This window comes from Aspergillus pseudotamarii (genome assembly GCF_009193445.1).
Source record: "Aspergillus pseudotamarii strain CBS 117625 unplaced genomic scaffold BDV38scaffold_28, whole genome shotgun sequence".
In the NCBI taxonomy this organism is placed as follows: domain Eukaryota; kingdom Fungi; phylum Ascomycota; class Eurotiomycetes; order Eurotiales; family Aspergillaceae; genus Aspergillus; species Aspergillus pseudotamarii.
Genome location: NW_022475042.1, coordinates 232,337 through 256,128, shown reverse-complemented (window position 1 = coordinate 256,128; position 23,792 = coordinate 232,337). Strand labels below are relative to the sequence as shown.

Below are 23,792 nucleotides of genomic sequence, written 5' to 3'. Positions count from 1 at the left end.
CGTCCATATACCCCTTCGTGAAATCTCCGAGAACGCTACCACAAAGCTGAGCACAGCTGAATGTTGGATGTCGTGAGCGAATATGGCGTAGAATATCCAGTTGAATCGCACTACGACATCGGCAACCATAGCTACATAGTAGACCCAGGCTCTGTGGAAAGCCAGGACTTCGCGTAACAGGGGGTGTTTCGCATATGGGTTCCCTAAGCTCCAGTCCATAGCAAGGTCCCAAACGCAGCAATAGACAGCATTCAATAACGCGAACGTGATGAACGGGGCCTGGAATCGGGTCACTCTGTCGATGCGATACATACTCAGGGTGGCGTAATAGAGAACCCCAAAGATGTACTTTCCGAAATTCAGCAGGTGCGGGAAAACGTTTCGTGTGTCAGCATATCGTCGTAGGCACTGCAAAGCTCTCCATACAGACGGAAGGCAACTGAAGAATCCCAATAGTCTGGAGTGAGAAGAATTGCACTGCGCGTGCTCGGTCCAGTGCTTGGCATAAAGGCAGAAAAATAGCTCGATATTCTGGTATCGCTATTAGCTTCGAAGTGTCATGAGAAAAATGTGACACTTACCCCCATAGCATAAGTCTGCGAGCAGTACATGTCGCCCAGAAAAAAGTCCCGGAACTCGACAGGATACAGTCCTGCTAGTAATAGACGCCACTGCTACTTGTCAGCCTGACCATTCCAGAATATAGCTGCAGGTTCACTCACATTGGAATATGCCCACCATTTTCGACTGCGATGATAAAGTATACGGGCAGGCAGAAAAAGGATGATTACCGTTATCCCTATAAGCACGACTGGCCAATAAATATACATGGCATTAACCGATAGAAAGTTAAGCCACATGAAGAGACCCAACAGAAACATGAATAGGCAAGGTAGCTGCTTAGGCGTTAGCTATAATGCGAGAGAGGTATGTGAGTTGTCCATACCTCAGTTAGCTGACGCCAGTCCAACGCAGTTCTGGTATCATATTCGAATATAAAGACATAGTTGATTTTGCTCCTCGTCCATATAATGCAATCCAAGCAAAATAGTAAGAAGTGAAAGACTATGAGAAAGAAGCCGCCGTATATCTGTTCAAGTTAGTCCCGCCATGACTGATGTAGCCAAAACATGGCGTCTATCGCAGAGTCGTTCAAACTAACCTGAAGTAAATAGCTGGTGTGGATGGGTATCATGGGATCGGGGTGATGGAAATGCTGACTGGCGTATATCAGAGCTTGAATGCCGAACAATATACCAGCCATCAGGAGAAGGCCGGCACGGAACGTATTCGGAGAGTAGTCGCCTGATTTCTTGAGTGTTTTGCGTAATTTGGAGATGGCGATCTTGCGGTTTCCGCGTTCGAAATAGCGAGCGTAAAGATCCTCCGTCGCGGCCATCAAGTTTTCGGTGACCTCGCTTTGTACAAACCACGCCTTGTTGACCTTATCCGACATGTACCTGAGAGGCGGACGGGAGTTAACGGCCTTATCATACTTCTTATTGATCTTGCGAAAGGCTGTCCTATTGAGATAGGCGTACGCTTTCAGTAGCTCCACGCCGCGGTAGAATTCCTGCAGCGCATGTTTAAGCTTCCGCTTGGCAGAACGATAGGAAACCTCATGATTTGCTACATCATCGGGTCGACGCGAGAAGTCCCTGCGGCGGTTCACAACATCTGCATCCTGTCCTTGATTTGCTGCTGGCGTGGCTAATTCGGCCAATGCCTTGGAATTCTTCCCGATTCGATGTCCCACAAAGGCCTCCTTTAACCGGGAACCGTTCAGGCCCCCAAAACCGGTTTGTTTGTTCACGTGTCCGTTCTGCGCTTTACCCTTCTTATTGCTCAAAACTTCCTGTATCCGTTGGTCGCGCATAATATGAAGTTGTTGTTTGAGTACCTTCAAGCGTTCAGTAGCCTCCTCTTCCTTCATCTGGTAGAACGATTCGATCTTGGCCAGTTCATTGTCTAAGAATGCAAAGAACTCGTCTTGCCGCCGGTGGAATTCCGACGATGGTTGATCCTCCTGCTTTTCCTGCGCCTCAGTGTATGTGAGTACCCGCTTCAGCATCTGGGAGGCTCGCTTGCTGTTCGAGCCGGAAAATGTGTTTCTCTTGAAGTCGTTATCGGTGTTGGCGGACGGGCTTCGCGGGGGCATTTCGGGTACGGTCCTCGTGCTGCCATTGCGCGCCATAACTGGCGAAGGGCTTCGGGGCTCATCTTGACGGGCGATCTCGCTATTCGGGTCAAAATCATGTACCTTCAAGTCTATCGCTGGGTCCGGTAATTCGAACGAAGCCACATCAGAAGAGCCGGCCTGCAGCGGTGGTGTTGCGAGTATGCTTCCATAGCTTCCTACCGTCGTGGAGAACCGGGAGCCGGGCACTCGCAGAGGCTGGCGCTCGCTTCGTCGACCGGGGGTGGAGCGTGATGTCCGGGAGCCAGTTCTGACTGGTGATGTCGGGTTGTAAGTCGGGTCGGTGGCTGGATGCTTTCTGTCGGGTTGATGGAAAGAGGAGGGAGGATCGGGACCACTGGCTGTTACCGTCGATGGATCGCCATGGTTGACCTGTCGGAGGGACGAATGGCTGGGACTTCGATTGGTCTTCTGGAGTGCCCGTGAAATGGCTTTAAGTTTCTTTTTGCCCGCCTACAACCCGAACGAGACGGTCAGATCGGGGGCAACCAGCGAAAAAAAAAAAAAAGGCATAGTGAAACAAACACACACAGTGGGATCAAACCTTGTAGTCGAGATATTTGGCGCGCCATTCTGGAACTAATTCCTGTTCCAGCTCTCTGTGGACTCCAACGTTAGCCGTTATGCATGTGAATTGGTCTGCAGCAGTGGAACCAACTTGGCGAATTTCATCCTGCGGGAGAGGGGAGCTTAAGAGTGCATGATAGTGAGGCAAGCAGTGGTGAGAAAGTGGTCGAAAGTCTCAATTTAGACGAGGGTGGGTTCGTTAATGGTGAATGTCTTGCGGAGTCCGACGCTCTCTGGTCGCTCTTTATATCATCATGAGGGAAGGGAAGACGTGGCAATCAGGAGAATTGATCGGAGTATAGCAATGGAGCTGTCAACGTAAAAAAGAGACGAGTGAGAAAGCCACCACCACAAAGGGAAAGGAACGGGTGGTTTCTTTTTAAGAAAAAAAAAGAAGGGGGAAAAAGAGAAAGAAAGAAAGAAAAAGATAAAGATAAAAGAATTTTCAACCATTCAGTGCTCGCCAAGGACAATCATGACTGATAGATCTTCCCGGTGATTGAAGTACGTTCGTTCGTTCGTTCATTCGTAGGTCCTCCTACTCTTTTGCCAACAACCATCGGGGGATCCTTTTTGGGCCAGGGCATCCAGGTCGATCTGGGCCGACCATCATTGGTCTAATGACACCCTGATAGGCCCGGAGATATGCACGTGCGGCAGTCGACGAGACTTCATTTGTGGTTGGTTCTGGTGGGGTTCAATTCGATTCCCCTTACTGGCTCCAAAGTCCAGTTGGGCAGCTGAGTCAGTGACCAGAAGTCGAAAATTGATTACTCAGACCAGTCCCTTTAGTTACTACTACGAGTAACTAACCAACTATGTTGTCATCCTGATCGAATTGATTACAGCATCCTCTGCGGGACATTCACCAGGTACATGGGAAGTACCTGATCCTCTCGTATTAACCTCTTAGATTCTTGAAGTACCTCACCAGTATCCCTCGGCACTTGCATCCCCCACAAAGATTGATATTCTAATGACTTTCCGAACTCTGCGGAATCCTACATAACTCTTGTACTTTGAACTAAACCTGCCAAGGCGCGTCGGTATTTGCCAAGGGAGATTATTTGTTTTTTATGTCAATCGCAGAAGGAACCTTTATATGCACTGGAGAATAACCGAGAGAACGGACAAATTGACAGGGTTGCTTTCGCGGATATTTATTTATTCATTTATTTCTATTTACATACGTCATCACCTGGAACTGATGAGGATCGTCTCCTGCAATATCCCTGTTCACTCCGTTCGTGAAATATTTACCACTTGTCCAAGCGTGCGGCCTCCTCGTGGTGGTGTGGTTGGGGGTGTGGGTGCTCGTCGAAGCGATTGCGTTCGAAGGACGGGTGGGGTGGGTGCTCCTGGGGGTTAAAGCGAGGACCATTTTGTTCGTAATGCTCTTCGTACATTTTTTCGGCGTTCTCCTTAGCGTGCTTCTTAGCCTTTATCTCGTCGACCTTGTCTAAACCCTTGGTCTCGGCGAGTCGCTCAACTCCAGCAACGGCAAAGCTAGCAAGGAGTGCCTTGGCAGTGCCGTGCTCGACTTCTTCGCCTATTGTGGTTCCAGAAGCGTTAACAGGCGCGGTCATACGGAGCGGGAGGAAGAGTCAAGCCACAGCCAGTGTTCACCTACCATTCTTGCGCTGGTGATCCTCCCAAGCCTTCATGCCGGCATAAGTCGCGGCACCGGCAATGAGCTGGTGAGAGAGGTGACCCTCGTGGTTCCCCTCCTGCACCTGGCGGTGAGCCTCCTCAGATTCTCCTATAAAGGGAATTTTGTCAGCCATCGACAGCCATATGAAAATCAACTACCCCGCCATCATGAGAAGCCTGCGTTCCGACAAGCAGGGGAACCCTTCATAGCTCGCATGAGGAAGAACTTGGATGCATTCGGTGATGTTTGACGGGAAAAGCATGACTTACCCCAGCCCCAAGCCATTGTGAATGATTTAAATGAGATGGAAAAGAAGTAAAAATGGAGAAGATGGAGATGGAGATGGAGATGGATGAAATGAGCAGGATATTTTGCAGAGAATGATGAGAAGAATAGTCTGAGCAGCAGGGGGTGCGATACATCTTAATATACCCCCGACACACCCCACCAAGCTGGCGTACTCTTCAGCTTATCGCTACCCCTCCATCTGCCTACGTTGCTCTCTGCCCCACCTATCTCATCTCATGAGGATCGGATTTCGGACCTAGGCGAGAAGGGAGGCAACCCATGCGGTGGGTGGTGGACCAATCGAACAGGTCACATCCAGTGATCAGACGCAGAGACTGCCACGTTACCAAAAGCATAACAGCGGGGTGCGGGATAGGAGGAGATCACTGATAGGAGTGTTTTGATGTGCGAGGATGTACATCAGCCACCGCCAAGACACCGAGATGAGGAGACGCTGGCGCTTAGCTTCCTCCAGTACCAGAGGATGGTTTTGTTGAATCCAACCATGGTATGGGTTTAATGGACATGATCCAGTTGTCGGGGCTCTTGGCAGAGGAGAGGGGCGTGGCTTGAAATGTAACAAAGGTTGGAGTGGATCAAGGTCCTCATTTCCCGACAGAGAAATCGTAGGTACGTAGCAAGCACTGAGCGCGTTTTGCTCGTTCAATCGGATCCTGCCTTAGGCATCGAAGGTTCAAGGGCGGCTACTCCGTACACAGTACAAGCTTCATATAGAGGAGAGGCGATGGGGTTAAGGGCGAAACCATTTCACCCTTCTCATGAACGGAACACACCGTAGGGACAATGAATGGGACATACGTGTCTCCAGAGATGATGCGGCGCCGATCGAATGGGTCCACACTGGGTCGTGGCCCCTCAGCCTTACTCCTGGGCGCATCAACTAAAAATACGGTCATCAGCCACGGAGCCACAAATTCCGGCAGCCGTGAAGCCCGGTCGACCCGAGCCCTCTTCCACTCTCCGCCAAGCTTCTCTTGTCCCAAGGCTTGTCGGCGACCGACACCATATGCCAGGACATCCACGTCAACAGTGCCGAACAACTGTGGGAAGGAAATATCCTCTCGGAAAAGGATTCCATAATGCCTTGCAAACCCGCAAAGCACTCGAAGAGGTTCCATCCGGGGTTACGCCCCTGCCTTGGGAATGGAACAATAACTTGTTTCATTTCCTCAGCCCAGGTTAGCGTTTCTTCCTTTTTTTGGCTCATTAAGTGGAGAGAGAGTATTTGTTTGGGACAAGTGTAATACTTTCCCCACTTGAGACCATCAGGAGAGGATCGAGTGAGTAAATCGGAGTAACAGAAATACCTTTGGGCCGAGGAGTGGCGGTGAAGAGTCAATAGTCAATGGGGATTGTACGTATGTAGGCAGCCACGCAGCTTTCCTCTGTACTAGTACTATTTTAGGAGGAAAAGTGGCTGAGGCTGAAGTGGGGACGACGAGAGTCGCCTGAGGTACTAACGATTCACTAATCCGGATTAGTAGAATACCAAGACTACGTACGCTTCCAGCAAGGAGGAGGGGGCAAGCTTCATTATCATACATGTGAATATTGTCCTGCTCCATCACGTTGAACTTGTCAACTTGAGCCTTGTCACTGTTACCTTTCGGGCACGGTAGCTCAAAAAGGTATATCTATGTATAGTTTAAGATTTATTTGTCTGTCATGGAATACCGCCCTGATAAGTGCTATTGCCACGGACGCTATGTATGCACAGAGTACTCCGTAGTGAGATCCCATATTGTTTTTTATCTTTCATCGTAGCGACAGCCCAAAGTACAGCTCGTCATGATCCGAAAACATGAGAAGATTTCAGATTTTCCTCATCAAGCAAGAATTGGAAAGTATATTTCAAAGTGCAGCTTGCATTATATCATATGCAAGTGAACGGCTGCATGCCGCTCACAGTCGCGCATTGCAGGAAGAACTGCATCGGGGTGGTCCACGTAGGGTGCCTCAGGCCGACAACTGGTGGCAACCGTGTTCTTGCAGGTGACGCATAAACCGTTGGTAAATGTATTACATAGGTCTTTATATATTCCTGCAGGAGAATATACTAATAAACAAGACCTTTCTAACAATACTCTCAAAAGTGAAGTGGTTCGCATCATGGGAGAATCTCTGGAGTCTGGCTTTCAAGTACAGACACAGTACTAGTAATCATTATCAGGTCTCTCCACGTTTACTCGGATGCCCTTGAACGTCATCTACCATAATGTTTGATTGAATGTCCAGTGAAGCTTCCACGCTGAGGGGAAATCCATGTAGACTTAGCGTTTAGTTAAACTATTGCAGTCATCTAAACATTGCCTGACGTGTCCATATAGAGACACTTCGGAAGAAGCTAACCACTTGCAAGGCAGCCTGGCTCTGTCATGTTTCCTGTTCCGGCTGCGATAGATAGAGTTAATTTCACTTCGGCTCAGCCCGTGTCGAATTCAAGCGCTAAACTTACTACTTGCTTCCCCCAAAGCTCCGCGATGTTATTTACTATAGTACAACCTCGACATAAGCAACTCTCATATAGGGAATTTATCCGGTATAAGCAATTAAAATAGGTGTCTCAATCAATTCTCCATAGAAAAATTCCCTTGAACCCACAATAAAAGGAAATTTCAATTAAGGTAGCTAACAGCGCACAGCCTTACCTACTGAACTACGTTATTTCTAGGTGGGTCGGCATAATGACTAGTACATAGGACTTCCTATCTATTGATTGATCTGCTGAATATCACATATCTCATTTTGATTTTGAAACATTCGATTTAACTAAGGATAGCAGTGATCATCACTGAAAGATTTTCTTTTGTAGGTTAAGAAGTGATACATCCAAGAATCTGATCGGGCTAACATGATAGACTCCCATTAGCTCAGGGTCCAATCCATTTCTTCAGCTCGTATACCGAAAGAGGAATTGTTCTTCAGAACTGACCGAGTAGGGTGTATGTTAACAAGACCAAAACTATCGAATCCCCTACTTATGACCGCCTACATGATATGATATTGTATCCCAAAGCAGTGGCAGTGAAATTCAAAAAACAATAGTCCGAAGATAGTTTCTAGGGCCTCAACCGAATCCAGAACCCCAATATTCAACCACGGAGTTCGTTGACCAGCCCGTTAGAGGTCATTCGCAAATGCTATATATACCACCCAGTGACCAGTGACCCTCAGTATAATTCTGTATACCACTCATTCAACCTTTCTTCATTTCACCCAATCAATCAAGCTACCCACATCCTATCAATTGTCGTCAATATGCGGTGGATATCCTCCTTTATCTCTTTTCTGGTCCTCTGCATCTCAGCCAGCAATGCAATGGTCGATAAGATGTGTATGGATAATATGGGCGCAATCGGCCAGGTGGCACAGAGCCAACTAGGCCCTGTGTTCAATGCACAGGTCTGCAGTAAGGGCATAAAGCCCAGTAAGGCAGACTGGAAATGGCTCGAGCCTCACATGCAGGCAATGATCAACAATGTGAGAAAATGTTCTCAGAAACCCGATCTACCAAATTACAAACCGAAATTCGAAAGGCTTGCAGACCACATTGTGATGAAATGTACAAGACCCAGCCACAATTACTGCAAGGCAGATGATCTTAAAGAGGTCAAATCATGTGTAGTTGGGGAGGCCCTTGGATGGGGAATGATGAACATGGATATGCTGAAATACGTCGACAAAAGGAACTGTGAAAAGCTCGTCCCCTGCTTGAAGAATCCGAACACTTGGACGCCTGCCAAACAGTTAATAAAAGAATATGCCCGGTATAAAAAGTCTGTCACTGAAGGAGTCCCCGGATGATTTCTCTATCACTAACGCAACATTACAGGGCACATGCTTAAGCTGTTACAGCGCAAGATCTCAACACGGCTCTAGTTTGTCTGATGGGTGACTACGGGTTTCGAGTTCCTACCTGATGAGCAATGATGGACTATGTCTGCCACTCACTCTCACAGTTGCTATTTAGAGGCGACTTATAATAGCGTCATATTACCTTCCTTATCACTATTAATTAAAGGTTGATAATCAATGATTAATATACCCTTTTGCTAGTCTGATTGGAATTTGCAGTACGGTTAGGTCCATAGTAATAATATCTATTGATTGCGACAACGTTAGTTGTGTATCTCATCAAAGCTTTAACAATATAGTTTTTAGGGTGATTGTGGTATCTCGTCCCATGCCTCCTATGTCCCTCAAGCGATTTGAATGAAACCCTGGGAGTACGCTATCTCTTAATCATATACATCGATTCTATCCAGAACTAATTATCCCTGATAGCTGCCCTCAGAGTGATGATTACTGTTCGGCAGTCTTTTCGTCAGCTCTAGGCTTCGCTGAGACTGTTTTTTGAGCTTTACCGGCCGTGTCGGAGAAATACCTTTGTCGATAATAACTGGGATATGACATACCCGGTTCGCTTGGCTTTGCTCACACCTAGCTGAGAAAATACATTCTCCATATGGGCTAACAGATCCACCTGTTTTGCAATTGACTCTGGGTCTTCATAAAGAGTGAGTGGAGAACCTTATCGGACAGACACTGAAGATTTCTTGATCACTTCCCCATATACTATAGGGAGGATGTGGCCAAGGAAAATTCAGGTATCTCTTGCTCTTGATAGCCAAACCAATCTTTTCAAAATCTGTTATGATTAAATATAGCCTAAGTCTCCAGAAGACTGTCTCAACGACACAGCCTCTTTTTCAAGTAATGATGGATCATTGCCAAGTGAATGTGACGGGATTCATTCGCCAGAAAGAAAGAGGTCAAGAACAATACAGCCAGTTGCTTGTTGAAGCTTTTCAATAGTATTCGATGTCTCATCCAGATCAAATCAACGTGTGACCAAACACATACGATGATCATGAGGCTGTTAACCTAGCCAAATAAAATATGATCACGTCTCATCCTTACAATGGGCCAGGCTATCTGCAGCCTACGGTAATTTAGTTAGACTTCAACAAAATCTACCGGAATGTTGAACTGCTAATGATTTCCACCTGAGCTAGATACTTTTGCGAGCAGCTACTCTACAAAATTGTAGCTCATGGTTGCACTACCCTTTATGAAATCTAGACCTCCAAGGATAAATGGCGCTATTGCTGTCTTTAATGAGAAAGGAGTAAAAGGCAATGAGGATATCTACGCATAGCACTAGGTCTACAGTTATAGCAGACGCTAGTCGGATTATTTCAATGATTTTGGATACAAACTTGTTCATTTATATCATTTTCGCTTCGGAGCCGATAGTCAACCGATCTGGTAAATGTGTATATGGGTTGGTACTGTATATTTCATTCGACCATTAAGCCTTGTCCATGCATGCTTATGAGCCTGGAAGACGCTGCAGACATGTTAGAGTTTATCAGAGAAGGCTAAGGAGGATGATTATCTGGATTCATATAGATCACTGATCAATGAGCAATACTACTCTCTATCCGTAGGAAAGATAGGAAACGTACTTTTGATGCTGCTTGTGAATGCTTCGTATTGATAGTAACCCACCGGAGTCACCGCTCTGGTAAATGGTCGGATACTGATAATGTAAGAGCTTTTTACATAGACTGAGTATAAACTACGCATTCTAGGAAGACATGACAGTCAGGAGATCGTCGTGGCTGATTGCGCAGTGAGCGGGGTTGAGGTATGACTGAATAGAAGTAGTATCTGAGGGTTGCGAGGAGTCATTATACCACAGTCCCTCTCCTAGCACAAGTTATAAGCGCTTTGCATGGGTCAGACAAAGTATATACCTATTCAATTTACTATTCTCCCAAACCGTATAGATCATTTGATCGGGTATATCTCCGATCGACAGGCGCAGTCAGGCCGAGCGGCAAGCGAACAAGTATTTCACGTCAAGTTCAAGATTAATGCAAGGCTGAGCTCCGCCAAGGAACTATGGATTTCTAGCCCATACTCGACCATAGATATTGCCTCGCAACTACAGATCCAAAACAAACTATGAAAGGAACTAGGCAGCCTTTGAGCTTTGTCCCCTCCTCTGGATTTCAGCGCTTAGCTATTAACCAAAGACATTCAAAGTTTTCATCAACAAAGCTATTTGACGCGCGCACGGCACTTTTATGATTATAGATGTTGTGTAACTGGGGTCTAGCGTTGCATCAAAGCGGATGAGAAGCATCTAACATTGGCTGAGAGAACACTTGCATTGGACTACATATTTTAGCACTAGTAAGGCTGTATACTAAAAGGAGGACTACATTGGCTGAGGTGGATAAAGGTGGAGGCGCCACCTAAACCCACTTTAGGAATATGTAGTGATGAATGGTGAGAGAGCGTCCACGATACGATATATAAAGGTAGCCATGGTAAGGACGAAAAAGCCTTGGTGAAATGCCCGTGTATGTCTCATTTCTAGACCCTTTACTAATCAATCGTATACATCTTTGCCTCTCACTCCATTTGTATTATCTTTGACTTCCAAATATGTCCAGTCCGCTCAAAGAGTTCAAGAATCTGATGGTTCGGGAGGGGCAGGTCAGTAAGCTGTGTATATATACGCCTGGAACACGCACTGCGCCACCGCAGAGTGGTAATAAAGACAAAAGTTGGTAGCTACGCCTAGACGCCGGAGAGGTGAAGGACGGCAAAAAGAGGGTATACCTCCAAGTGAGCTCTCAAGCCACCAATGAATCACTTCAGAAATGGCGGAATAAGAATTCAAGCCACGCCAATCTGGCTGCTGAGGATATCAATGTCGACGATACCAAGGATCATTATCCAGACGTTTTCGACAACCTTTGGGAAGACTTCGAGAAGCAGGCGAAGGACAAGCTGAGTACATATGTAAGGAAACTTGAAACTGCCTGGCTGAAAGAAGAATTGACGAATTGGGCAGGGTTTGCCTTTCACGCACGCAGCAATTTGCATATACGTGCATAGCTCATACATCAACGACCAACCCAAAGAAAGCCTATGAAGCCCCGCGTGTTTTCATAGTTTTCGGCTATATCAAGACCCTTCTTTGTAAAACCAAAGTTCCCTTGCCTCTTCTTCCGAAATTTCTTCTGTTTCCCTCTGCATATAAAGTTGAAACAACTCCGCATGTCTGTCTTGGACCTTGTCATAATCAAGCTGAGGTGGCACCCAGCCGTCATCATCTGATTGTAATAGCTCTTGTGTGTACGATTTTAGTTTATGCCAATCCTTGTACCGTGAAAGCTCGAGTCTGTGCTTTGATAAGACATCACCTGTGACAGGGAAAGGACAAGGGCCAGAGAATCCCATTTCGTTCCAATGTTCTGAAATTTGGATCAAGGAGTCACGGAGTGGAATTATTCCATCTTTCCACGTGGTTCCACAGGATGTGAACAGGTGCCGTATAGCTGAGTCGACTCGAGTCAAGGCAAAATACGACTGAAGGTGCTGCTTCGTAAGTGCCGCTTCATAGCACTTGGAGAGTAGGGCTTGATCCCTCTCTGTCATCGCAAAGGCTTTCTCATCCGAGTCCATAGCGTCGAAATTCGGAGGTAGCTCGGGCTTAACTAGCCCTGTTTCATAATTCTCAGGCGGGGAAAGGAAATATGGCCACTGGACTTGCATAAATGCAGGCATAATGGACATAAATTGCCAATCGATAATGCCGACGATATCAGTGGGATCTTGGTCGCAAATATAAATATTTCCTAGATGAAGGTCACCATGCCATAGTGTTGGTCTAGAATAGCGCTGTATAGTAGGATGGCCTGCCAATTTTGGAATTACATCCATAGCAGCTTCCAAAATCCGAGAATGTTCGACCTTAGTGCCAAAATGAGGGCCACGAGTGACGAGTGTGGAACGTTGTATGTGTCCAAGACCACGGCTGGCCAGCGAAAGGCCGAGATCCGAAATGCTCTTCCCTGTATCGATACTATTAGCACTTACTCAATTATGTTTCTCAGTAAAGGACGGACATGGACCTGAATGGCATCCTTTATTGGATTGTGGAAACCAAGACGCATTATAGGCTGGGCCAAGGCAATATTCATCGTCTACGGGTATCGCTTGACCAGAGTGATGAGAAGCTGGACGATTGAAATACAGATTGCCATAGCCTGGAAACTCCATAGACGTAAGTTCGCCTTCCAACCGGGCCAGGTTTTTAATTAGTTGGAAGCGTTGAAGTTGATCCATGTCACCCCATACATCAACCAGCTGTCTGCCATCGGCTTTCTCTAGTAATATGTACTTCGAGCCAACCGGATTAGAGGAATCAGAGCTCCAGGCAATAGCCTTAAGAGCAGGGATTGAGGTACGAGATCTAACTATCAAAGAAAGCCGGGTTAGCAGCGACAACAACCATATAAAGAGCGATAATCCACACCATACTCTAATACAGCAGCTTCAGACGCAGTGCTGTACTCTGGAGGAACAGCCTGGGGACATGGTATCTTGGCAATGATTTCCTTTCCATTCTCTGCTGTCATCAACATGGCTTTATTGAAGTAACCCTCCATATTATCGATTTTGGAGATGGGAGAAGAAACGGTGGGTAAAGAAGAAACTAGAGTGCAAAGGGCGTCAAGGTTAAATCGTGCATATCGTTTTGACCTTTCGTGGCCCTCGTTCGCAAGAAAACGACCATTTGTGTACTCAAACAGTTGCTCGGATTGGATAGGCTGCCCTACAAATAGTCGACAACGACGTTAGACGACACATTCGCTCGGATACCCAAGGGTATACAAACCACGACAGGACAGGGATATATTCCTGGATATGAGCTTAGAGGGTGCCGAAGCCATTTTCGACATTCTGCTCCGTGGTCGATACATACTTGATACCTGTTTTGCGGGGGCAGAGAATATCTTGAATTAAGTGAGGACCTGCTGCACCTCGTTCCTGTTATCTTGGAGAGACGGCTGAATAAGAAACCTAGAACAACCTCTAACTAGTTAAATCTGTGATCAACTTACCCCAGGTCAGAAAAAGGTTCAGCGTGGGTCTCTCTACCCACAATGAGCTTTTATTTCCACGTATCTTGATCTTTCCAATGATCTCGTCGTGGGTAGCCGCCTAAGACGCTAAGGGCTTCCCATGCTGAGCTAATTTCTACCTATGATGAGCTGCATCCCTGGCCGTGACTAACGGTAGCAACTTCAGCAAAAACGCCAGGTATTTGTACTTTGTGAGTCGAGAAGATAAGTCCACTGTAAACAATGTGGCGTTCTTTTCGTAGGTCTGGGCTGTCCCCACTTTACAATTATGTGGCACCTTTGGTGGAGAAGATGATCCCGAGGTATTATAAAGTACACAGAAGTAGTGAAACTCATGGAGCATGGCAGTATATAGTAGAACTATGACTATAATGTGATTTCCCCCCACTGTTTCCAATACAACATAAACAGTTCCATTGACTTGCCTTTTCCCCTCCCTCATTTTGTGAGCTAGTCACAAATAACCGGAAATTGTATTATAGATACTATATCATACACACTAGTGTAAAAAAGCTATAAAGGACGCTCGGAACATCCAAAAAATCAACACCCAACCTAAACACGTTATTTTAACGCGTCAATCGATTGAGAAAGGCCCGCTGAGGCCCCAGGAACCGCTATGGAGGTCCCAAAGCCCCATAGCGGTGGTCTACCGAGCGCGTCGAGGTGGGCGCCCCTGAGCGGTTAACCACCACCACTATCACTACCCTCACCAACACCGATATATCGCGGGGGCCCTAGGGTCCTGGATATGCCTATAGATCTGGAGCAGATAAGCAACAGTGGGTCTAGCAGGGTGCTAAGCAGGAACAGTTTTAGAAGCAGCGGGAGTATACGGAGCACCTATAGCACCCGAAAGTGAGAAGAAATAGAACTAAGTCTGAATCTACAATCCCTACACAAGCTAGCAGAATCGCTTGAAAATCGGGAATACAAGTGGTAGGTAGAGATTAGAACAATACAAGCCTATATTAATCAAATACCCAAGACCCAGACAGCACAGCAACAAATCCGTAAACAGCAATATAAAGCCCAAATCAAGACTCTAGAGAAGAAGATTCAAGAGCCCCAACAAGCTCAGATTTTATCAGCAGATCCAAAACAAAAAACAGTACAGCAAGCGCTCCAAATAAAGCCATTACTGGCCCCCCTAAGCCTCCAGGCTATCCAGAGCAGAACAATAAAGTTTTCTATACACAGATCACAGAATAGAGCTGCACTTAATAGGTCCAATAGACCCGAGGCCATATATGTAGATATTGTAGCCCTGCTAAAAGCCAATCCTGGGGGCTAAGGATAGCAAACAGTTTCTAAGAAACGCTATCGAAAACTGTCTAGAATCTAGGCTGAGATACTATCATCTATCTTAGATAGAAGCTCAGGACTCTCTTAGATATCAGAGCTGCCAAGCTTCTTAGAAAATAGCAGGTTATCTACTAATTGAATACAGAAAATAGTTCTACCAGCAACAGACTCTATATAGGATCTTAATAAAGGCAGGATTACAACCACCTAGACAAAAAGAAATAGCCCTGGAAAGCTATCTTCTTAAGGATCAGAGAGCTACAAAAGCCCTAATAGCATTTCTTATAATAATAAAGATTGGATACTTCCCACAAGAGATAGTCAGGGAGATAGATAGAATCTCTAGAGGTATTCTAAGAAATTTAGAACTAGTAGAGAAAGCAAAAAGCAGAGAAGAAGGGTAGTAGAAAAAGTAGTCTAGATATATCTAGATAATATCCAAATAATAATAAATATTGAGGAGGGCATAGCCTAAACACTCTAGCGCAGATAGGCGGATTGGGTAAGGAAAAGGACCGGAATAAATATACAGAGAATAGAAAGAGCTAATGGAGTCTCTAAGAATAATCTGGAGGCAGTGGTCTAGAGCACTGCCTAGACACATATATCTGTCATAGCCAATCGGCTCTATATGGACGTTAAACTTGATTAAATAAATAAAATACACAAGTGTAAAACATTCATAAGGATACAGTATACTGCAACAGATTACAGTAACATTATTTAAACAATGTCTTGTGGAAAGCCCCAATAGAGTTGCTAGTTTCTACTTGTTCAAGCTCAAAACGGTAATCCCGTTATTCTACTGCAGGCCAAGCTTAGAAGGACAGAATAAATCATATCATCTGTCTTAGTAGGGCAATGCAACCGAGGCCACAAACTTGCGTTAAGAGCCATTGAAGAGTTATAGAGACACAATCCGAGCTATAAGGGGCAACCCAAACCATTAGCACCAAACACTTTTGAGGGAAGGATATTGGTGTCTTAAGTCATCCCAAGTCACGGGTACCCAATGTTCTTCAAAAGGTTGAGTCAAGGATTGCAGCATCTTAGCCCACCTGCCCGGGCACACTGGGTACTGTGGCTTCAGGGCCTTCTTCTCGGTATCTAACCATTTCTCCTATTCAAGTCTTTCCAAAGCCCTCGGGCCTGGCTATAGACTGCTCGCTTTTGTTGAACCAGTTCAAGTCTCCTGTAGATTTATACGATGGTTGTGCGCAATAAGAATAGTTATAGAGTATGAGATTCATAATTAACACTAATTAGGGAACTACCTCTAGAACTTCCTAAATGGTTGTCAATAGCCATGACGATGTAGTTGACGGCGATCCCCCAGCTATGAAGCCTCGAATACATCACATATGCTAAAGGCCCTGAGTCGGGGGGGTATATGCATGACCTATATATGGCGTTCCTATTCTATGCCCTTTCTTATTTTGCAAGCTGCAGAGAAGATAAACGATGAATTTTGATATCGTTGGCCTCTATTGCAAGTCAATTGTAGGAGCTGGCCCTGTAAATTGCTGATATTGAGGGATTGCCTATATCGGAGTTATAGTAACATTTTCCTGTTGCTTCTCAGAGCTCTACCAATGGAGTACTATGTTCTTTTCCCGCCATGTCGAGATCATCCTGCCATTACATTCCAGAGATTGACCCTTTATATCAAACTACATTATGGGAGAAGGTATGTATTTCCACCACGTGCTGTTGCTGTTACCGAGATATAGGCCAGGGTCAATCTCTGCCATCCAGGTTGTAACCTTTTCCTCGGTAATATCCAGTTGTGTCACCTTAGGTATCCAAAAAAGGCAAAAGATATATGTTAATGGGATAGCATTCAATATGTATGGAGATGTAGGTGCATTTGCCTCAAGGTTTGTCTTGTTATTATATGCAAGTGACGTTCTCATCGGGTGCCTTCTTGGACCCTGGGCGAATTATGCGAACGGACCACATACGGAGATACTATTTCTGTCATGATAACTGTATTCATTTATCATATTCTGACTACCTTACTATTCTCTTTTGGCTGTGTTCTTGTGTCCACAAGATGTGTCTACCTATCCCGTCCAATCAGTTCATTGTTAGAAGTGTAATCGGAGACTCCAGCTAACAATTAGGCATTGCCCATTCAAAATATTGCATGATAGTAGGTCGTGCTCAAGTACTCCATTAAACCCTTACGTAGTAGTCCACGGCAAGAAGCAACCCGCATATTTATATCTCTAAACAACCTTCTGTTAGAACGGCACTACAAAGCAGTTGGAAGAAGAATCCGGTTCCTCGTTGTTTGTTAGTGCTAGTTACCAAGTTTGGTAATGTAACCGCCTAGAGGTGCATCACATTCACCTTAGTATGTCTCCGTTCGACTCCACCATCTAAGCACTAGACAATGCTTGGTAGGTGTAGAATAGTGCTGCTAGATAGGTAGTCGCGGAGTCAAATGCCCCGTCGCTGGGAGGCAGAGTGGAAGCGCGACCTTTTCTGGCCTTAGAAGGGTGTCATTTTCGGTTTCGGTATTCTCACATGCCCTCACAGACAGAGGGTTAAAGCGGTAGTAGTAGTGATAGTGGCGGTGGGCGGTTGTAGTTCTTGCCCATCTGCTGGCGGGCACGCCATAGACGACGTTAAGCCAAGCAGCTATTCGCTTACATAAATGGACACGACAGGTAGTTATAGTCTCTAGCATATAACGAGGGCTTGACCACTGTAGTAAAGATAGATGTTTCCACGATATGTTAAATAGTACGTATATAACCGTTGTATTATGAAAAATATGGTCTTAAAAATGATCTGTTTATTAAAAAAAACTATATATATAAACCAAACCATCTAATCATGAAACAAACAAAAGCCTGTATCACCTCTCTGATAGAGACATAAGACAAACATTAGATGAAGTGCTAAACTCAAACGTGGTTGTGTATGAAAAGCAGACAACTTTCGATATCTATAACCTTTTAAGAAAATGAGTAGTCTATATGTTCGAGCATGATGGCGTATCTGTCTTGAGCAAGGTAGCAGGGAGTCAGGGAACTAGGTGAGATTGGGCTACACCACCGACTGGTACCAAGGAGCATCATGTACCTAGGTATATGTGTTCTTATAGTCGGGATAGAATCTGTCTCTCATGCTCTGGTATCGCATCCACACGGTGAAGCGGCGTCTCAATCGCCTTCACGAATTGCCGGGTGTACTCTTCCTCTCCCAAAGGTCTCGCATCCATCTCCCCCGATATCTCCTGGACGGCCTTTTGCGCCGATTCCATGGCACCAGAGATCCACGTATGATGTCGACTTAAGTGCTCACCAGCAAAATGAATGTTTCCCTCTGGCTTCGCAGCCACGCGATGGAAGCGACTGAACTGGCCAGGAAGAAACATTGCATCACCCGTCACATATTCATTGCTCCAGCAGATGTCAAAGGAGTCCACATACTGGCTATAGATATCAACGCCTGTGTCCGCGAAGAACCGCTGCAGATCATGCAGCGCCAGTCTGACGCGTTGGTCGCGCGGCACTGACTGGATGCGATATGCGTCGTTCATCCAGCAATAGAGCAAAAGGACTCCCGATCCAGAGGTCCCCAGATCGTTGGATGGGTAGACAATCCATCGGAACCGAAGGTCGGTGGCGCTTTGGCCTCCGAACGATGGGGCACTGAGTTGTTCCCAGAATCGCGTCCGGAAGTGTAGCCCGATCTTATATAACGGTTCGAAGTGGGCGCTGCGAATTGCTTGCTCCTTCATGAAGCTCCAGGTTGGGCGTTCCCGGATGCCCTGAAGGGCGGCTGGGGGAATGGCCAGGACTACTTTGTCGAAGGTACCAGTGAAAGGGATGGGTCCATGCGCATGGAGGGTGATGCGGCCATCGGGATTCTCAACAAGACGGTCGACAGGAGAGTTAGTGTGGATATTCTGTAGACCCACAAGCTTGGCTGCCCCTTGCGTGAGACGGGACATGCCATGACCAACAGTAAACCACTCGCGAACATTAAAGTCTAAATTCTGCATGATGATCTCGACGAAGCTTAGGTCATACTGATTAGTTTGACTCGTCATCAGCTCGACAAAGTCAATCACCTCATGTGGCCATTGCTGGACCAATGCTAGATAACTTCGGAAAGAAAGCGCGTCGTACTTCATGATCTCGGCAAACCCCTGGTCAAAGTCTCTCTCTAAGAGTTTCAGCCATGGCGTGACAACCTCACCCAGAAGCTCCCGCGCGGACTTTCCTCGGTAGGGTTGGGGGATTCCTAGGCGAGATCCATGCTCAATATCACTGAGGTCTGCTTTGTGGCCGTGGACGTATGCGATGTTATTCTCGTGCTCGATTATGTAGGGGATGAGCTCGACTTTATCCTCGGGCTTGCCGTATGTGTTCAGAAATTGCACAAAGTGAAAGACACGATCATGTAGGGAGGAACGAGGAATTCGCATAGCTCCCGCTTCAAAGTAAACGTCTTCGCCCTCGTTGAGCGGTTGAAATCGATGGGTGTAAATTCGGCCTCCTATCCTAGAAGTGGCTTCGAATACCGTGACATTATGTCCCTGCCGTTGAAGAGACAGTGCGATGTAGAGACCAGAGATTCCAGCTCCGACAATACCCACATTCATGATGATTAGTAGAGAGTAGAAAGAGAGGTAGCCAACCTAGATGGGAGGATAACTCAGGAAGATTTCGATGGTGGACAAGCACAGAAAAAATCCCATTTCCGAGTTCGCCCACAAATTATATATGGTAGTTACAGGTGGAGGACTTTTAATTATGGGATCATACCAACAAAGAGTTACGAAGAATCATCGGTCGATCCGATGCAAGCCAGCAGACCGACTTTCTTTCGTGTATTGTGATGGACGCGTCAATAGTCTCATATTCTAGGCCATTGAGAATACATTATTGAAAGACCCAGGCTGTGTGGCATATGATTGAGAGAGCCTGAGGCTGCACGTTCTTCCCAAATGCAAGGCGAGCAAATCCACGTAAGTTCAGCTTACCCACTCGCTCATTGCCTCCTCCTGTCAAATAACCTCCCTGTCGCCAGGGTATACTGAAACATGTCTGTCCATACATTAGGTATTTGGCTTCCTTACGTCGGTGGTTAATTGGAGGAACAGGTCATAGTGGGAAATGCCAGATCATCCCTATTATACCTCAGCCTACTACTGCTAGTAGGAATAGCGATAGCAATATCCAACTCTTGGACTAGCCACTTGTTCCACATTTCTCTTAGAAGGGCGCTCCCGATCTTCCCGGGGGATTAATTCTCTATCTCTCAAGGACTTGGACTCTTCTAGATGTGCTCAGACAGATAATTCGTATGTAGAGCTACATATTTTCCGAGTCCATATGATCTCGGGTCAATTCGGACCTTAGCAATAGGAAATAGTCTCCTAGGTGACCGGAAATCTATAATGGGACCGATAATTGACACATACTATGGACATACTATTAGGATCGGTACCTGCCTATCCGAGCTGTCGCTTTATTGGACTTCTATCAAGAGACGTCCGTAGTGGCACCTTGAAGAAATACTAGCTTAATCTATTAATATACAATGTATAGTACATAAGTCCAGCGCTGGTTAAATCGCTGACCCGGCCAAGGGTTGACCTGCATATGTCCGCGTCTAATTCTATCCTCGGGCAGCTGGAAAAGACTTGGATCGACATTGCGTGCATCTTCAGCTACTTTTGGTCCAGCCACTTTCATCCTTCGACAGCGTTCTAGCGCTATTACGTATGCAGGATTCCATCCCCTGTTGTATTTTCCATTGTAAATTACATTTTAGTATACGTCAAGTCACTGTGGACCAGGCTACGGGAACACACATTCGTCTACTCCCATGGATCTGCGGCTGTCTTCTGATGATATTTGCTCCGGGCCCGAATGCCTGGCCCATACCGATAGAACATCCACGGTAGCGGCGTCATCGCCAGGGAGACGAAACCCAGGACACTGGTAGCCCAGGAAACCCCCAGACCCTTGTACATGTCTTGAGCGAAGAGCGGGAACACAGCACCAAAAATGGATCGCAAGACACCATTGGCAGCCAGGGCACTGGCACCGTAAGGTCCATAACAGTCTGTCAGGTAAGCCATAATGCCCAAGAAGAGAGGGATGATCGAGAACCCAAATGGGGCTCCGGCGATGATCCCGCAGATCCAGTGGGTCGGAGGTTTAGCGGTCCAGCCGAACCAAAACAGACTGATGGGGATGAGCCAGGCGAGGATGATTAAATGGGGTAGGCGGGCCTCTGGCTGGGGTCCGAGGCGGAGCACAAAATGACGGTGGATTACATTGATGTAAGGAGAACCTATGGTTGCTAAGGTCATGCCGACGCCGATCCCGAGAAATGAGAGGCCGGCCATTCCGGCACTCCAGTCTCGTGTCTCTTTGTAGACGATCGGGTAGGCGGTAAAATCCAGATAGAGGATGCCGTAGATGAAGGCCATGTACAGAGAAAGCAGGAAGAGGATGGGCTCCGTACAGAGCATGAGCCATGGACGTGTCAGACTGCTGCGCAGCTGCTGGCAGACCTCGGGTTGTCCAATCTCATTCTCACGGCCCAGACGCCGGGCCTTGTCGTATAGAAGCTTGGTTGGATACGTCTCGGGCAGGAAGAACAAGACAGCAACGTAGACTACGCCGCTGAGGATGAGCACCACCCAGAAATTCCAGCGCCAGGGCGCGTATTGCGAGATGAAACCACCCACCACTGGGGCAAAAACAGGGCCTAGGAAGCTAGCAGCAGAGAAGCAGGCCATGGGCACAGAGCGATTACTCTGCGGCCAGAGATCGGTGATCGAGCCCCCCGAATTGCTGACGGTGGGAGAACCGAAGAAGCCTGCGAAAAAGCGGAAGATGATGAGAGAGGTGATGTTCGGAGCTAATGCACAGCCGATCTGGAAGGCTACAAACAGGCCCATTGTCAAGCGAAAGATTTGCGTCCGGCCCCTAGGAGGGTGACGGATTAGCACTGTTGGGGAGGTGTCGGGCACTGGTGCCCTATGGTGTGGGGGGAAGGGGGAAAGAAACCAAGCCTACCAGATCTCAGAGAGCGGCGCAAACAATAGAGACCCAAACCCGAAGCCTAGGAGAAAGGTCGTCACTCCCAAGGTCGCTACAATCTGCGAGCATCCCAAGTCTTGCATAATGTCCGGGAGGGCAGCGGTGTAGATGCTGGAGCACCAGGCCACGGTCGCCGTCATCATCACCACAATGCTGGTGCAGACCCCTACTCGTCATCATTCATTAGCTGCCCTATCGTTCGCTCAATACGAGCACTATACGGACGCGCGCGGCTTTCTTACACTTCTTAGTTGTGGGCCATGTCTTCGGATTTTCTTTCACATCTAACACAATGTGGTCTCCCGTGGGAAACATTGCATCAGCAGATGCAGGCTTTGGTTGCTCTTCGACTGTATTCATGTCTCCCGTATTCACCATTTGCTTCAGGGTGAGAGGTGAGAGTTAGTGTAAGCGTTCAATTATAAATACTGGGCCATGATTGTCTCAGGGCCGCCACCCAGTGCCAATAGAGCCACCGAGATAGTATTGGTGACAAGGGTTAGAGCATCCTGGGTTGTAATGATTATTAATCGATAGGGATGGGCGATTAGGGTTCTTCTGAATGCGTATAAATTAATAACGATAGTCATGACCCAAATATTCTTTGATTGGCCCATTGCTTATAGAATCCACTCGTACCGATCACCCATTATGCTTACTATGTATCTATGACAAGCATTGAGATGATCCCTATTAGTCTCGTAGCCACCCTCAATGGGCCCCTTTCACAGGAGCAAGGCATAGGTCATGATAGGTGGTGGCCGGGAAGATCCGAATCACCTAATGTTAGCATTGTCTACTCCGCAGTAGTTTCTTTAATTCGTGCCAAAATATCGGGAGCAGTGGGTACCGGGTTTCATTGAGCTGACAAATATAAGTGGTGATATCACGACATCGATGGATGTGAGCCCCTATGCAACATCCGCATAGTACATTGCAAGGCTAGTGGAGCCAGCTGCACTTGAAACCAGTTAAGAGAGCATGCCAGGAAGACTAGTCACTGATCTGGTCTTCAATGCCTGTTGACGCGTCGCTACTCGATGCATGCCTTTGCCACATCAAATTCGTATAAGGAGAATACTCGTTGAGAATATTCCTTGCCAGAAATTATATCATATGCTTTGACGCTTGCGCGATGGGGGCCTTGTCCCAAAATGGAAATTCCAAAGATCGACCCTCAAGGCTTTGTCTCGCGTAAGCAAGGGAAGGGTGTGGACCCCAAAAAATGGCCCGGCACGCATGCCAAAAAAAGGAATATGCGGTAAATACACCGCACGCCATCGGCTCACTTTCCTAGGTCTTCGAAGTTGGAAGAATTGTGGCTACCGAGTGGTTATAAATACCACAGTACAGAGTACACAATACTAAAGGGCGGAGTCAAAATCATGATGATCCTTGAGTCAATTTCAACTTCAAAATAGTGCGATCTATCAATCTTTCGATGACTGATTTACCTACCTAGACACCGTAGTCCATGCGGCCCGATCCCTCAACCTCCCCTTGCTCAAGCCTTGTATCCACTTGCCTAATGCAAACAAAAAGGGATACGTTGTTGGCGGGGCTCAGTAGTGGCTATGCGATTTTTTCTACCCTCGCTGGATCAACATACAGCAAGCCGCCGTGGTTCTCCACTCACACAGTAATGTTAAAAAATTTCTATTACTTCTGTTTACTTGGGCTTCGTCCAATTACAGAATGAGATCCTAACCACCTGGCTATTCACCGACTTGCCCATGCTAAATTAG

The 23,792-nt window shown here is 46.6% G+C and overlaps 6 protein-coding genes across 6 annotated transcripts; 2 read left to right on the top strand and 4 right to left on the bottom strand.

The window, feature by feature from the left end:
• Window positions 1-1,049: 1,049 nt before the first annotated feature.
• BDV38DRAFT_88482 (SPX domain-containing protein) lies at window positions 1,050-2,696 on the bottom strand. Its single transcript, XM_032064085.1, has one exon. It carries the CDS (start codon window positions 2,192-2,194, stop codon window positions 1,100-1,102), a length of 1,095 nt encoding a protein of 364 aa, XP_031913388.1. The 5' UTR covers window positions 2,195-2,696; the 3' UTR covers window positions 1,050-1,099.
• A 1,324-nt stretch (window positions 2,697-4,020) lies between these two features.
• Window positions 4,021-4,700, bottom strand: BDV38DRAFT_283164 (DUF3759 domain-containing protein; the record flags this gene model as incomplete). Its single annotated transcript, XM_032059984.1, has 3 exons — window positions 4,021-4,313; window positions 4,395-4,523; window positions 4,685-4,700. The coding sequence occupies 3 exons, from the start codon at window positions 4,698-4,700 to the stop codon at window positions 4,021-4,023; spliced, it is 438 nt and encodes a 145-aa protein (XP_031913387.1).
• A 3,282-nt stretch (window positions 4,701-7,982) lies between these two features.
• Window positions 7,983-8,569, top strand: BDV38DRAFT_283162 (uncharacterized protein; the record flags this gene model as incomplete). The annotated part of the gene is made up of 2 exons (XM_032059983.1): window positions 7,983-8,500; window positions 8,557-8,569. 2 exons carry the CDS (start codon window positions 7,983-7,985, stop codon window positions 8,567-8,569), a joined length of 531 nt encoding a protein of 176 aa, XP_031913386.1.
• Window positions 8,570-11,180: 2,611 nt separating this feature from the next.
• BDV38DRAFT_283161 (uncharacterized protein) lies at window positions 11,181-11,636 on the top strand (the record flags this gene model as incomplete). The annotated part of the gene is made up of 2 exons (XM_032059982.1): window positions 11,181-11,231; window positions 11,310-11,636. 2 exons carry the CDS (start codon window positions 11,181-11,183, stop codon window positions 11,634-11,636), a joined length of 378 nt encoding a protein of 125 aa, XP_031913385.1.
• On the bottom strand, window positions 11,518-14,111 carry BDV38DRAFT_293096 (kinase-like domain-containing protein; the record flags this gene model as incomplete). The annotated part of the gene is made up of 5 exons (XM_032062167.1): window positions 11,518-12,595; window positions 12,650-12,996; window positions 13,098-13,359; window positions 13,423-13,490; window positions 14,095-14,111. The coding sequence occupies 5 exons, from the start codon at window positions 14,109-14,111 to the stop codon at window positions 11,706-11,708; spliced, it is 1,584 nt and encodes a 527-aa protein (XP_031913384.1). The 3' UTR covers window positions 11,518-11,705.
• Window positions 14,112-18,080: 3,969 nt separating this feature from the next.
• Window positions 18,081-22,187, bottom strand: BDV38DRAFT_271433 (major facilitator superfamily domain-containing protein; the record flags this gene model as incomplete). Its single annotated transcript, XM_032057316.1, has 5 exons — window positions 18,081-19,628; window positions 19,978-20,060; window positions 20,668-20,708; window positions 20,881-21,933; window positions 22,024-22,187. 5 exons carry the CDS (start codon window positions 22,185-22,187, stop codon window positions 18,081-18,083), a joined length of 2,889 nt encoding a protein of 962 aa, XP_031913383.1.
• Window positions 22,188-23,792: the final 1,605 nt, after the last annotated feature.